The following is a 14,483-nucleotide window of genomic DNA, read 5'->3' as shown; positions in this document are numbered from 1 at the left end:
GGCACGGCGCCGGGACCAGGCAGCGGTGAGACTCCGGGGGGCGTTTCTCCAGGACCCACAGACCCGTTTCAGGGACATCTCCCAACGTGCACCCCCTTCACCGTGCGATTCCCCGTCAGGGCACAGGCCCGGGGTGCGGGTTCGATCCCCAGTGGGGGGCGTGCAGGAGGCAGCCGATCCATGATTCTCTCTCATCGTGGATGTTTCTCTCTCTCTCTCCCTCTCTCTCCCCCTTCCTCTCTGAAGTCAATAAAAATTTATTTTAAAAAACAAAACAAAATAACAAAAAAACACCCCAGCGGCTCTCCTCCCCGCGCTCTGACCTGCTCCGAGGGGACCCGGCGGACTGGCCCGCAGACACCGCGCCGTGCCGCCTGGCGCCCCGCGCCCGCCCCGCTCCCCCGCCGCGAAGACAGAAGGCATCACGGTGAATCCCGACGCCCCGCGGCTCACATCTGGTCCCGCAGCCTCTCCATGTAGCCCCGGAAGTCCCGGGGGTCCCCCCGGCCCAGGTCCGCGCACACCCACTTGACGCTGTCCTCGCCGTGGAACAGGATGGAGTCGGTGTAGGCGCCGCCCTCCTCGGGCAGGATGGTGGTGTAGGACGTGAACTTGACCCGCTTCCTCTTGGGGCCCGCGGGCGTGGCGGGCGGGTGCCGCGGGTCCGTCTCGTAGACGTAGTCGGGGGGTCGGAGCAGCTGGCTGGGGAGCGCCTCCTGGGAGCCCCCGTTCAGGAGGAAGTTCCTCTCCTCGAAGGGCAGCCCCCGGTCCAGCGCGGCGCCCTCCTCCGACGGCAGCGTGATGTCCACGGGGCTCTCCAGCAGCTCCACCTCGTGGCCCAGCCACACCCAGTCGTGCGAGTGCGGGAGGGCGCCCTGCTCGCTCACCGCCAGCCGCTTGTGCCGGTACTTCCAGGCGAACGCCACGCAGTTGGCCAGGAAGACGAGGATGGCCAGGCAGAAGACGCCCAGCAGCGCGTACATGCCGATCTCCAGGTCGGTGAGCCCCCGCGCGGTCACGGTCAGGTCGCCGGCGGCGGGGTGGGGTCCCTGCGACCGCCCTTGCGTGGGGAAGCTCGTGGAGGCGTCGGGGCCGCCGCCGCCCTGGGGTCGCTTCGTGTCCTTCCTCCCCAGGGGCCACGGCGGCGGCGGGGTGGCGCTCCGGTTGGCGCTGTCCTCGGGGCCGTGGCCGGAGGGGGCGCCGTGGGGGGGCCGCCCCGGGGCCGCCCTCTCCCGGCCTCCCCCGCGCGGGATGGAGTTGCTCAGCGGGTCCTGGTACTCCCGGCTCACGCCCTCGATGTCGTTGGTGCCTCCGTGGCCCCGGTCGACGTGGGGGTCGAACTTGACCTTGACGTTGCCCTTGCCCACGGCGAGCACGCTCTTCCTCTTGGACTTCTGGCAGGGCTCGCTGATCAGCAGCTCCAGCTTCACCAGGGGGCCCTGGCCCTCGCCCTCCGCGGCCACCGCCGGCCACTGGGGCTGCAGGCTCGGCCGCACGGACGCCACCATTTCGTCCAGCGACGAGAGGGACACGGAGAAGTCCTGGGGGTCGTAGATGTCCAGGGGGGTCACCGCGCCGTCGCTGAACAGGATCCACGCGCTGACGATCGCCTCCTGGGGGAAAGGAGACCAGAGCGCCCCTGGGGGTCAGCGGGTCCCTTCGGGTCGCGACCGGGAACGGAGTCCCTGCCCCGCGCCTTAGCCGCGCAGACGGAGGAAAGGGGACGTCCTGAGGGTGTTTTGGGGTTGGTTTTTGTGAATCCTCACCCGAGGGTATTTTTTTAAAATATATTTTTATTGCTTTCAGAGAGGAAGGGAGAGGGAGAGAGAGAGAGAAACATCCATGATGAGAGAGAATCATGGACCGGCTGCCTCCTGCACGCCTCCTACTGGGGATCGAGCCCACAACCCGGGCCTGTGCCCTTGACCGGAATCAAACCCGGGACCCTTCAGTCTGCAGGCCGACGCTCTGTCCACTGAGCCACACCGGCCAGGGCATGAGGGTACTTTTTTCCAATCATTTTCAGAGAGAGTGCAAAGGAGGCAGGAGGGGGAGGGAGAGAGAGACATCGACGTGAGAGAGACCCGTGGGTTGGCTGCCTCCCGAATGCAGCCGCGGGCCGAAGCTGCCGCCCAGGGACGAGCCTGTGACGGGGATCGAACCTGCCGCCCTTCGGCGGGAGAGCCAGCGCTCTAACCACTGGGCCACGCTGGCCGGGGAGAAACCTCTCTATTTTCTCGCTTTGCACAGCCCTGGGCACGCCCGGCCCACTGGCGTGCGGAGCGAACGCCATGCTCTCGTTAGCACGCGAGGCGCATGCTAATTCACGCGTCCGGGCCGCGGGGTTCGGCTTTGACCTTTCGGAAAACACTCGGAAAGGTCGGGCGATGGATCTGAGCCAAACTCAGGTGCAGCCCATCAGCCTCCTGGGCAGCCAACACCGCCTCCCCCCCCACCCCCCGCCCCAACCTTCCTTCTCAGGAGGCCGCGCGGCGGGCTGAAGGCGGCGTTGGCTGGAGGAGCCGGGAAGAGGCTCCGATGCCCACGGGGCCCGGGGGCCCTCGCCGGTGACGCGGGCGGTTTAAAAGCAGGGAGGGTGTCAGAGGTGGCGATACGGGCTTTAGCAGTGGGCAGAGCCGATGGCACCCGGGCACAGGGCCGATGGAGAGAAACAGATTCGAGGAGGCCCGGCCGGCGTGGCTCCGGGGCTGAGTGTCGACCTCTGAACCAGGAGGTCAGGGTTCAATTCCCGGTCAAGGGCACAGGCCTGGGTTGCAGGCTCCATCCCCAGTGGGGGGCGTGCAGGAGGCGGCCGGTCCATGACTCTCTCTCATCACGGATGTTTCTCTCTCCCCTCCCTCTCCCTTCCTCTCTGAAAAATCAATAAAAACATGTTTTTTAACAAACCGTGTAGGACAAACGCGTCCGCTCCCCCGAGCGCTGCGAGACAGCACAGACGGGTGCCGCGCAGGAGGCAGCCCGAGCGCCCGGCCCGGATCCGAGAGCGGTGCTGACCGCCTGCCCGGGGGGACGGCGGGGGGGGCGGGGGGGGCAGGGGGGACAGGGAAGGGGTCTCCGCTGACCGAGGACAGACGGACTCCGGCCTCACCTGCCCAGGGGCCTGGAGGACGTCCTGGGCCGTCACCGTGGAGACGATGGCTCTGCGGTCGGCCGGGTGCGGCTGCAGGGACAGCGACAGGCCGGCCACCAGCTGCACGCCCAGGTCGGCGATGGCCACGCGGTCCTCCAGCACCGTCACCGTCTTCTCGGCCAGGATGGAGTCCGACCGGGGCGAGAGGACCTGCGGCGGCGGGAGAGCGGCCGTGGGGGCCCCACGCTCCACGTTCACACGGCCCCCCGCGGCCCCACCCCCACGCTCTCTGCCAACGGAGAAGGCTGGTGGGACCCTGTGCAGCTCAGCGCTCACCCGCCGGCCGCCTGCGGGCCTGAGAGCCATCGCCCTGGTCCGCGTTCCTCCCTTTCCTCCGGCCCCTGGCAGCGGCAGGGTGTCCCCCACGGGGGGGCCCTGCGTGAACTGGAAGGCAGCAGCTAGCCCGGGCCGCGTGGCTCAGTGGTTAGAGCGTCGGCCGGTGCACCAAAGGGTCAAGGGTTAGAACCCCCAGGTCGGGCACATGCAGGAGGTAACCAATCTCTCTCCCTCTCTCTCTCTCCCTTCCTCTCTGTAAAAAATCAATAAAATATGTTAAAAATAAATAAATAAAATAAAATGTTCAAGAGTTGTTTTTAAAAAAATAAAAAGCTGGTGAGCACGGAACAGAGTGCGGAATCTCGGGGGGAAGGCGGGGGAGGGCGCGTGGGCGGGAGGTGATCCACCGAGGCCCTTGTGTGCACACATGCATCCCCCACGGACACGGACGACAGGGAGGGGAAGGCCGGGGAGGGGGGGGCCTGGAGGGGGTCCATGGGGGGAAGGGGGGGCATAAAGAAATAAAACAAATGGGTGACTGCACCTGCAGCCGGTGGCTCTCACAGGTGCGTGCACACACACACACACACACACACACACACACACACACACACTCACACACACACACATACACACTCACACACACACACACATACACACACACACACACACTCACACACACGCACACACACACATACACACACTCACACACACATACACACTCACACACACTCACCAGTTCACACACACATACACACACACACACTCACACACACACACACTCACTCACACACACATACACACACACATACACACACACACACTCACTCACACACACACACACACACACACTCACACACACACACACTCACACACACATACACACTCACACACACACACACACGCACACATACACACACACTCACACACACTCACACACGCGCACGCGCACACACACACACACTCACACGTGCACACACACACTCACTCACACACACTCACACACGCACACACTCACACACGCACACACTCACACACACACACACATACACACTCTCACACACACACACATACACACACACACACTCACACACGCACACACACACACACTCACACACACACTCACACACACACACACACACACACACATACACACACACACGCCTGCACCTGCCAGGCGGGGCCGGCGGGGGGCGCGCGTACCTGCACGGAGGTGATGCCCGGCTCGCGGCCCGCCAGGGTCCGGCCGCCCTGCAGCTGCGCCACGCGCGGGTCCTCCACCGTCAGGAAGCCCAGCACCAGGTCGGTGACGTCCAGCTGCCAGTCGGGGCCCAGCAGGTGGCTCAGCCGGCCCGGGTCGGGCGCCTCGGCCACGAACTGGGTGAGGACGCGCACCAGGGCGTGCTGGTACTGCAGCGAGCACCCCCGCCCCTTCCGCTCCTCGTCCTCCTCGTCCTCGCTGTCCCGCGTGGGCCTGGGCACGAGCAGACCACGGGGGGGTCACCGGGGCGGAGGCGGCACGGGCCTGGTGTCCCCCCCGCCCGCCCCGGGCTCGCCAGCCCCTCAGACCGCCGGCCCCGTGCTGCCCGCTGCGTGGAACACGGGAGGGGCCCCGCCCGCCCTCACCGGTGGGCGCCTCTCTCCGAACCGGCGGCTTCGAAAGCCGCCCCCCCGCGCAGCTGGCGCGGGACCGCGGCCGGGGCAGGGAGCCCGAGGTCGGGGTCGGGAAGCGCCGTGGGCCGCCGATGTCCACGCCTGTGGCCGTGGGCGGGTGCCCGGGCCCCTCACCTGGAGGTGGGCAGCACGGCTGCCCCGGGCCTGGCCGGTGTGGCTCAGTGGCTAGACGGTCTCGGGTTCGATTTCCAGTCAAGGGCTCCTGCCTGGGCGGCAGGTTCCAACCCCGGCCCCAGGCAAGAGTCACATTGATGTCTCTCTCTCTCTCTCTCTCTCTCTCTCTCTCTCTCTCTCCCCTCCCGCCCTCCCACTCTCTCTAAAAATCGTTAGAAAAATATCCGCGGGTGAGAATTAACAAGAAGAATGACTGCCCTGCCCTGGCCGGTGTGGCTCAGTGGACAGAGCGTCGGCCTGAAGACTGAAGGGTCCAGGTTCGATTCTGGTCAAGGGCACGGACCCGGGTTGCAGGCTTAACCCCCGACCCTGGTTAGGGCGCACGTGGGAGGCAACCAATGGATGAGCCGCTCTCACAGCGATGACTCTCTCTCTCTCTCTCTCTCTCTCTCCCTCCCACTCCCGTCCTCTCTCTAAAATTCAATGGGAAAACATCCTCGGGTGAGGCTGAACAAAAACAAGTAAATAAATAAACAATAAAGAGAATGGCTGCCCCTCGCCTTCCCCCAGGTGCGTGGGGCTCGGGAGGGTCCCGGGGTGAGGCCGACGCCCCCTCCGCTCCATCGGCCCTGCCCTGGGGCTGTGACCGCCTGGGGCCGCCAGAGGATGGGGACGTGTGTCCGGAGGGGGGGCAGCCACGCGTAGGCGTTGTTTTCAATGTTTCCTTTTTTAAGAAATACGTGTTTTTATTGCTCTTTTAGAGAGAGAGGAAGGGAGAGGGGGACAGAGAGACAGAGCCATCCGGCAGCTGCCTCCTGCACGCGACCCCGGCACGTGTCCCGCCCGGGAACCGAACCCCGACCTCGTGGTTCCGGGGCCGATGCTCGACCCCTGAGGCCCGCCGGCCGCCGCGTCCGGGGCATTTTCCCGTTTCATTTCCTGTCCCGCAGGCTGCGTCCCCGGGAGGGTCTCCGTCTGCCTGCCTGCCGGCCTGCCTGCCGGCCCCCCCCCCGCCGCGCCTCACCTCCTGTTGGGGGCCACGGGGACCCTCCAGCCCTTGACCTGGCTCAGCTCCGTGTCCGAGACGTCGATCTGCAGCGGCAGCCGCGGCGCCCAGACCGTGAGCTCCAGCTGGGCGGCGAAGTGCTGGTGCGTGAAGCTCACGGGCGTGTCCACCCGGCCCCGCATCTCCTTCCCGTTCACAAACACGGCGTCGCAGCGCTCGGAGACCTGGGGGGGGGGGGGGAACCCCGAGACGTATCAGCGGGAAGGACAGTGAACGCTGGGGACCCTGACAGAAAAGGGGGCCCCCAAGGGGCCGGACCCCAACGGGCCGGGCTGCGGGGGGGCCGGGGGGACGCGGGCAGCACCTTAACGACGTCCTCGTCCGCGGAGCGGCACTCCAGCGCCTCCGACACGTTCACCACGGAGCCGTCCTCCTGCACGGCCACCACCCGGACGGGCACCGAGACGGCCCTGCCGGTCAGGATGGCCGTGTTCAGGATCTCCGTGTCCTGCGGGGGAGGGGCGCGTGTCAGCAGCCGGGACGCCGGGCGCGGGGGCGTGCGGGGGGGGGGGCACGGAGTGGGGGCCCCCTCCCCCCGGAGGTCTCCTTCTGCGACTCCCAGCCGCCCGTGCCCCTGAGGCTCACCTCACACGGCCCAGGGGGCCCCCCCGCCCCCCCCATGTTCATCAGGGCCCCCCCCGCCCCCCCCCCAATGTCCATCAGGGCTCAGGCTCAGTGGGTGAGCAGCTTAATGCTTTGTCGCTGAGATTAAGTCTGAATAGAACAGCTCTGGGCCACAGAAAACATCAACTTCGTCATGAGTGTTTGAAAACAATCTGAATAGATTTTTTTTAAAAAAAAGCCCGGCTGGTGTGGCTCAGGGGTTGAGCATTGACCTGTGAACCAGGAGGTCACAGTTCGATTCCCGGTCAGGGCACAGGCCCGGGTTGCAGGCTCCATCCCCAGTGGGGGGCGTGCAGGAGGCAGCCAGTCCATGATTCTCTCTCATCACTGATGTTTCTCTCTCCCTCTCCCTCCCTCTCTGAAATCAATGAAGACATTTCTTTTCTAAAAGAAGTAAAACATGTCCAGCACGTTGTCACCGAGACGCCGGGAGAGACGCTGGAGGCAGCCCGTCGCCGTGGCCTCCAGGGCGGGGAAGGCGGGGAGACGCGTTCCGTTCTCTTCTGTGTCTGTGTCTGTGTGTACCCAACGCTCCGCGCGGAGAACACGTGTTTGGGGGAGGGGCTCATCCCCCGCGTGGCTGTCCCCATCCCTGGCCGGGAGCGCACGAGGCCGCCTTCGAGGCCAGGAGAGCCGGTGCGGAGCAGGAGGGGACGCGGGCGGGAGGGAGAGCTTGGGGTCCGGCCCCCGGGCAGGGATCCACGTGGCCAGCCGGCCCCCTGTGATTCTGAAGCCAATGAGTAAGGCTCTCCGGTTTAAATGATCCAAAAATAAATTGTTTTTTACAAAAAAAGAAGAAGGGCTCCAATCCGCGGCCTGATTTCACCACAAACTCCCCCCCCCCCCCCCCGGCCTCGGCGCCGTGTGTTAAAGACCAGGGTCCGTGCACTGAGTCGTGGTTTCCCAGGTTCGGAAATTCCAGGCGAGAACTCGGTCTTCCCTGTGTCGGAGTGAAGGGGGGTTCCTGCTTAGGAAGCAGAAACAGTGTGGCCTCTTGTCCCAGAGTCTGGGGTCGTCGGCTCTCGGTCCAGCCGGCTCTCCACACACGTGTGGGCTTAGAACACGTGTGGACTTAGAACAGTTCCGTCCAGCGGTGGTTCTACAATACTGCTCAGTCCTATTGGGGCTGCTGGGGTTTTTATTTCTCCTCACGTTGTTTAAAATCTTTATAATGAACGTACATCCTTTTCGATGAAAACTATAAAACATTTCAAGGGGAAAAAGCCACACGCAGGCATCCATCCAGCTGCAGGCCAGGCAGAGGTGTTGGCTGAGGGAGGCTGCACCTTTCCAAGTGGCCAGGAGCAGGTGCAGGAGCAGGAGCAGGAGCAGGAACAGGTGCAGGAGCAGGAGCAGGTGCAGGAGCAGGAGCAGGAGCAGGTGCAGGAGCAGGTGCAGGAGCAGGTGCAGGAGCAGGTGCAGGTGCAGGAGCAGGAGCAGGAGCAGGTGCAGGAGCAGGTGCAGGAGCAGGTGCAGGTGCAGGTGCAGGAGCAGGAGCAGGTGCAGGTGCAGGAGCAGGAGCAGGTGCAGGAGCAGGTGCAGGAGCAGGTGCAGGAGCAGGTGCAGGTGCAGGTGCAGGAGCAGGAGCAGGTGCAGGAGCAGGTGCAGGAGCAGGAGCAGGAGCAGGTGCAGGAGCAGGTGCAGGAGCAGGTGCAGGAGCAGGTGCAGGTGCAGGAGCAGGAGCAGGAGCAGGTGCAGGAGCAGGAGCAGGTGCAGGAGCAGGAGCAGGAGCAGGTGCAGGTGCAGGTGCAGGAGCAGGTGCAGGTGCAGGAGCAGGTGCAGGTGCAGGAGCAGGTGCAGGAGCAGGTGCAGGTGCAGGAGCAGGAGCAGGTGCAGGAGCAGGAGCAGGTGCAGGTGCAGGAGCAGGTGCAGGTGCAGGAGCAGGAGCAGGTGCAGGAGCAGGAGCAGGTGCAGGAGCAGGAGCAGGAGCAGGTGCAGGAGCAGGTGCAGGTGCAGGTCCAGGAGCAGGTGCAGGTCCAGGAGCAGGTGCAGGTGCAGGAGCAGGTGCAGGAGCAGGAGCAGGTGCAGGTGCAGGAGCAGGTGCAGGAGCAGGTGAAGGTGCAGGAGCAGGAGCAGGAGCAGGAGCAGGAGCAGATGCAGGAGCAGGTGCTGGGAGGAGTCCAGGCGGGGCTGCAGGATGGAGCCTCCGTTCCTCACACGTGGAGGAGTTGGGAACCCCAGGTGAATAAAGGGCTTGATGCATGTGGTTTGATGGGCAGTCGGTTAACTGGGGACAGGACGGGCCAGGGGCAGGTGTCCATGGAGCCCTCTGGGTAGGGGAGCCCAAGGCAAGTATGGCCACAAGCTGGTCTGTGCGCGCCACCTAGTGGGCGCCCCAGGAGGAGTCGCCTGTGAGTCCCTCTCCCACGAAGAGGAAGTTCCAGCCAGGGCTGCTCCCGCCCCAATCAGCCGGGGTCTTGGCGCCTGGAATTCGTGACGATGAGGTCACACTGGATGAGGCGAGGGTGGGCCCTACGTTCAAAGGCTGGTGTCTGGCTGGTGTCCTCATACAGAGCGGAGACAGAGGCAGGCGCCCCAGGGTCAGCTTGTCAGGTCCCCTGGGCAGGTCACTCAGCGTAGAGCGGCTCTGTCCTGGGAGCCACTTCGGAACCACGCTTCAGAGCGGCCCAAGAGTTACACTGTCACACACGCCCTCACTCAGCCCATCCCAGAGTTACATTGTAACACACGACCTCACTCAGCCGATCCAAGAGTTACATTGTAACACACGACCTCACTCAGCCGATCCAAGAGTTACATTGTAACCCACGACCTCACTCAGCCGATCCCAGAGTTACATTGTCACACACGACCTCACTCAGCCGATCCCAGAGTTACATTGTCACACACGACCTCACTCAGCCGATCCAAGAGTTACATTGTCACACACGACCTCACTCAGCCGATCCAAGAGTTACACTGTGACACACGACCTCACTCAGCCGATCCAAGAGTTACACTGTGACACACGACCCATCCACCAATCCAACCCTGGCACTTTCCCGCCAATGGGAATTAAACCCAAATGCAAGAAACCACGCCCACGTGCAGCGCAGCCGCCGGGGGGACACTGACAGCCAGGAGTGTGCAGAGTGCACAGCACACACACCCACCTCAGGGCACAGGCCCGGCTGCGGGCTCGATCCCCCGTGTGGGGCGAGCAGGAGGCAGCCGATCCATGACTCTCTCATCACTGATGTTTCTCTCTCTCTCCCTCTCCCTTCCTCTCTGACATCAATAAAAAAAAAAAAACGTATTATTTAAAGCGCGCAAAGAAAACTCTGCGACGCCTCCCCGGAGCCTGCCTCGCTCACCATCGCGAGGGGCACGATGCCCACGAAGCTGGTCTGGCTGACGAAGATCTCCGAGACCACGAGCTCGCCCGCTGCGTCCTCCGCCGGGTACTCCACCTGCCACGTGACGGGCTGGGCCCCGGCCAGGTCGCTGCTGTTGTCCACCCCCAGGTCCACCTGCAGGATCTCCGAGAGGGAGCCGTTCACCCTGGAACAGAGACGCGTGTCACAGGGCCACCCACCCCCGAGAACAAGCGTGCGATGAACGGCCACGTCCCCTCTGTCAGCACGAGGCATGGCCGCCACACGACCTCACTCAGCCGATCCAACCCTGGCACTTTCCAGCCAATGGGAATTAAACCCAAATGCAAGAAACCACGCCCTGCAGTGGATAGAGCCTCGTCCTGAACAGCGAAGGGTCCCGGGTTCAATTCAGGTCAAGGGCACAGGCCCAGGGTGCAGGCTGGGTCCCCAGTGGGGGGCGTGCAGGAGGCAGCCGATCCGTGAGTCTCCCTCAGCACCGATGTTCCTCTCTCTCTCCCTCTCCCTTCCCCTCTGAGATCAATAAAAATATTTTAAAGAAATAAAAAGAGGAGCGCCACACACACAGCCAGCCGGAATCACTTTCCCTAGAGCCCGCTCTGTCCCGCTCTCTCCTGTGCCGGGAAAGGGCCTCATTAGACGGGGACCCTGCCGCTGCCCGGCGGGCTGCTCGGCGCCCCGGTGAGAGCGGCTGCTAATGAAGCCGGGGTCGCGGGGTCGCGCCCGTGCACGCTGGCCGGCTGGGCTCCCCCGGGGGCCGCGGAGGCCTGCCGGCGCCTGGTCACCGGGGGTCAGCGATGCCCAGTTTATTCCCGTCCCCGCGTTCCCCTGCTGAGACGGGGAGCAAGGTCCTCGCCAAGGACGCGGCGCCGTCCGCCGAGGGGCTGTCCACCCATGTATGTGTGTGCGCACGCTCACAGGTGCATGCATGCAAACACACGTGTGTGCGCGCGCACACATGACTCCTGGCTTACGCAGGTGCCCCCGCCCCCTCTCCCTGCACGCTCGGCCTGAACAGGCCCCGGTGAGCGCCGAGCCGGGAGCGGGAGGCAGGGGGGCCCACACTGCGCTTCCTCTCCTTCCAGACGCGGCTGTGTCCGCCCGCACCGCCCGCACCGTGCCCGTCGCCACCTGCTTCTGGCAGCGGGACCCTGGCGCCCTCCCAGGCCTGGCGGGCACCGCGGCCGCAGCCGGAGCCGGCCCCGAGCTCCGAGGAGCCCTGCGTGAAAGCGCCATTCAGCGCCCGGCCACGTGCGGCAGCCGACCGTCGCCCAGGCAGCCGGGACAAGGGCGGCTTCTGTGGGGCCTGGCCCCGCGCCCGGGGCAGGGGTTCCGACAAGCTGCCCAGACCGTCCCCGACGAGGCCGGGCGGCCCCGAGGGCATGTGACTGGCCGCACGGGGGGGGGGGGGGGGGGGGGGGGCGGTCACCTGTCCCAGGACCCGCAGAGCCGAAGAGGCGACTTGCCCTCGGCATCTCCAGGGCAGCGTGGAGGACAGGACACGAGAGAAGGCGTTTCCCCGCTCGGCCCCCGCCGGACGCCGTCTCAGCCTCCAGACAGACCCGGACTCTGTCCGTGACCTTCGGGAAGGGGTCACGCTGGGGAAGCTTTTCAATAACGCGGGTTTTAGTTGGTTTGTGTTTATTGTTGTTTTTTTAGATCCTCACCCAGGGATGTTTTTCCCACTGATTTTCCTTTCTTTTCTTTTTCTTTTTTTTAAATATATTTTTATTGATTCATTGATTTCAGAGAGGAAGGGAGAGGGAGAGAGAGAGAGAGAGAAACATCAATGAGGAGAGAGAATCATGGACCGGCTGCCTCCTGCACGCCCCCCACTGGGGATGGAGCCCGAAACCCGGGCCTGTGCCCTGACCGGGAATTGAACCCTGACCTTCTGGTTCAAAGGTCAACACTCGACCACTGAGTCACCGCGGCCGGGCAGGAACGTGTATTTTTAAGTCAAATCTCCTGATGGGCTCAGTGTTGCCCCACAATGAAGGGGGGGTGAGGGGGGGAGGACACTCTCCAAGTCACACAAAACGGGCTCGTGGGCCATGAGCCGCCTGGACACAGGGGACCCGCCCCCGCCCTCCCCGCCCCGGGCCGCGGCCGCTCTGCGGTGACGCAGGTCGGAGCCTGGGGCTCCGGGAACACACCGTCCTCCTCGGCGTCTCACCGAGGGCAGCGCTGGGTCCCCGCCTCCCTGGGAACCGCGTGGCCGCGCGAGGGACGCGCTGGGCGTCAAGCTGCCCCCCACTCGTCGCCGCCGCCGCTGTTAGGTTTTGAAAATAATTAAATCGCATTTTCCTCCCCTTTCCAGCGAGAGGCCGGTGACAGCCGATCCGTCAGCCCATCGGCCGGCGTTTAACCACAGCCCCTGGCATTCCTCATTCCCGACTGCAGTCACACACACCCCCCAACCCCCCGTTCAGGGGAGCGGTGGCTCCATCCCGCCTCAGACAGCAGAGAGATTAACACCGGGGGTTCGTAACGGGCCCTCCTCCGGCTCACACCACCCCCCCCAGCAGGACGGCCGCTGGCCCAGCCGGCGTGGCTCAGGGGCGGAGCGTCGACCTGGGAACCAGGAGGTCAGGGTTCGATTCCCAGTCAGGGCACAGGCCCGGGTTTCAGGCTCCATCCCCAGTGGGGGGCGTGCAGGAGGCAGCCGATCCATGATTCTCTCTCATCGATGTTTCTAACTCTCTATCCCTCTCCCTTCCTCCCTGTAAAAAACGAATAAAATATATATTTTTAAATAAATAAATAAAATTGAAAAATAAAGGATAAAAAAAGAAATAAAAAAACTTAAAAATAAGTCTGTCCCAGGTTTTAGCCCGTGAGTCCCTCTGAGCTTCCCTCCACCTCTGTTCCGGCGGACGACGCCCTCCTGGCAGCCGACAACATACGGGGTCGCAGCTCATTTCTCTGAGGTCGGGGTCCCTCCCCCCCCCCCCCCCACCCCGCCCGGCGGGAACCCTTCCACGCGCAACCTCGCCCCGAGCCCTCGGGCCACACGTGGCCTCGAGGCAAATCGCCCGCCGCCGTCCCGCCCTCCTCCCCTGACGGTTCCGTGTTATCTGTTGGGAACACGCTCCCATTCGCTTATGCTCCTAATCGCCTCTCTCCTCGTGCGTGCGGCCGCGCCAGGCCTTATCGGCCGCTCTCCTCTCCCCCCTCACGCGCCCTCTCGCTGCGCGCTCATTAAAACGCTCCAAATTAAGACCTCCCCCGCCTCGCCCGCCGAGCGGGTCGGGGCTGCCCGAACATCACATTTCCAATCCTTATCGCAGGGCGTCAGGCGGTGGGTACATTCTATTCCGTGAAGAGGCCGATGCCGCCCGGGGTTGTCAACCGGAGACGGCCGCTCTCCGCCGCGGGGTTTGGGAGGGAGGCGTGCACCGCGCGGCGTGGAGGGCCTGTGTCTCACACCTCATTTGATAGCACAATCCAACAGAAACGTGTCTAAAGAAGCAATTGTTTATGCAGATGGCGGAGCGGGTGCTGGAGGGACAGGAGGGAGCATAAATCCCCGTGCATCCCCCCCCCCCCCGCCCCCCCGGCCCCGGGGAGGTCAGGGACCGGAGGAGACGGAGCGAGCGCGGGAGGCGAGCCGCCCAGGAATTATGTAACCACTTGTGCAGCCGCTTTGCTTCTCTGGTAGCCTTTTCATCTCTTCTGCAAAACCCAACGCGGTGGCCACGGCCCGCACAGCCCCGCTGGGAACGGCAGGCCCCCCCGGTCTCCCCACTCCTCATGCTCCCAGCCCCCGCCTTGTCCCTCATTCAGTCATTCATGCATTCATTCATTCCCTCTGTGCCTGACACGATGACTTCGAAGAGTTTAGATCATCGAGAAGGAGAGAGAGAGAGCCAGGTACGAGAGTAGGTGATGAGCGACAGAGAGTAAAGGGGCAAAGACACTGCAGAGGGGACCCCGGCTGGGATGGCGGAGCGTCCACCTGGGAACCGGGAGGTCTGGGTTCGATTCCGGTCAGGGCACAGGCCCGGGGTGTGGGCTCGATCCCCATTGGGGGGCGTGCAGGAGGCAGCCGATCCATGATGCTCTCTCCTCATGGATGTTTCTCTCTCTCCCTCTCCCTTCCTCTCTGACATCCATAAAAATATTTTTTTTATTTTTTTTTTAAAGCGAAGGCTGGAGAAGACCGGTGCCGGCCATCAACGCCAAGTTCACCCGGCTCAGCGTTCCGAAGCCGCAGGCCCGTACCCAGGGGTGACGTCCAGGA

General features: G+C 64.0%; 1 protein-coding gene across 1 annotated transcript; it reads right to left on the bottom strand.

Moving 5' to 3' along the window:
* Positions 1-449: 449 nt before the first annotated feature.
* TMEM132B (transmembrane protein 132B) lies at positions 450-11,385 on the bottom strand. Its single transcript, XM_054712723.1, has 7 exons — positions 11,372-11,385; positions 10,220-10,406; positions 6,586-6,729; positions 6,240-6,445; positions 4,631-4,901; positions 3,110-3,301; positions 450-1,613 (listed from the first exon to the last, which is right to left on the bottom strand). Exons 2-7 carry the CDS (start codon positions 10,220-10,222, stop codon positions 450-452), a joined length of 1,980 nt encoding a protein of 659 aa, XP_054568698.1. The 5' UTR covers positions 10,223-10,406; positions 11,372-11,385.
* Positions 11,386-14,483: the final 3,098 nt, after the last annotated feature.

The sequence above is a fragment of the Eptesicus fuscus genome, chromosome 23, assembly GCF_027574615.1.
Source record: "Eptesicus fuscus isolate TK198812 chromosome 23, DD_ASM_mEF_20220401, whole genome shotgun sequence".
Taxonomy (NCBI): domain Eukaryota; kingdom Metazoa; phylum Chordata; class Mammalia; order Chiroptera; family Vespertilionidae; genus Eptesicus; species Eptesicus fuscus.
This window is presented reverse-complemented; position numbering and strand designations above follow the sequence as displayed.

What these genes read in the sequence shown, in the direction of transcription:
- TMEM132B (XM_054712723.1), bottom strand. An exon ending in CGGGCATCACCTCCGTGCAG is followed by an intron (nt 3,302 to 4,630) that starts GTACGCGCGCCC and finishes CCGCCGCCGCAG; the next exon opens with GTCCTCTCGCCCCGGTCGGA. An exon ending in TCCTCCAGGCCCCTGGGCAG is followed by an intron (nt 1,614 to 3,109) that starts GTGAGGCCGGAG and finishes CCTTTCCCCCAG; the next exon opens with GAGGCGATCGTCAGCGCGTG.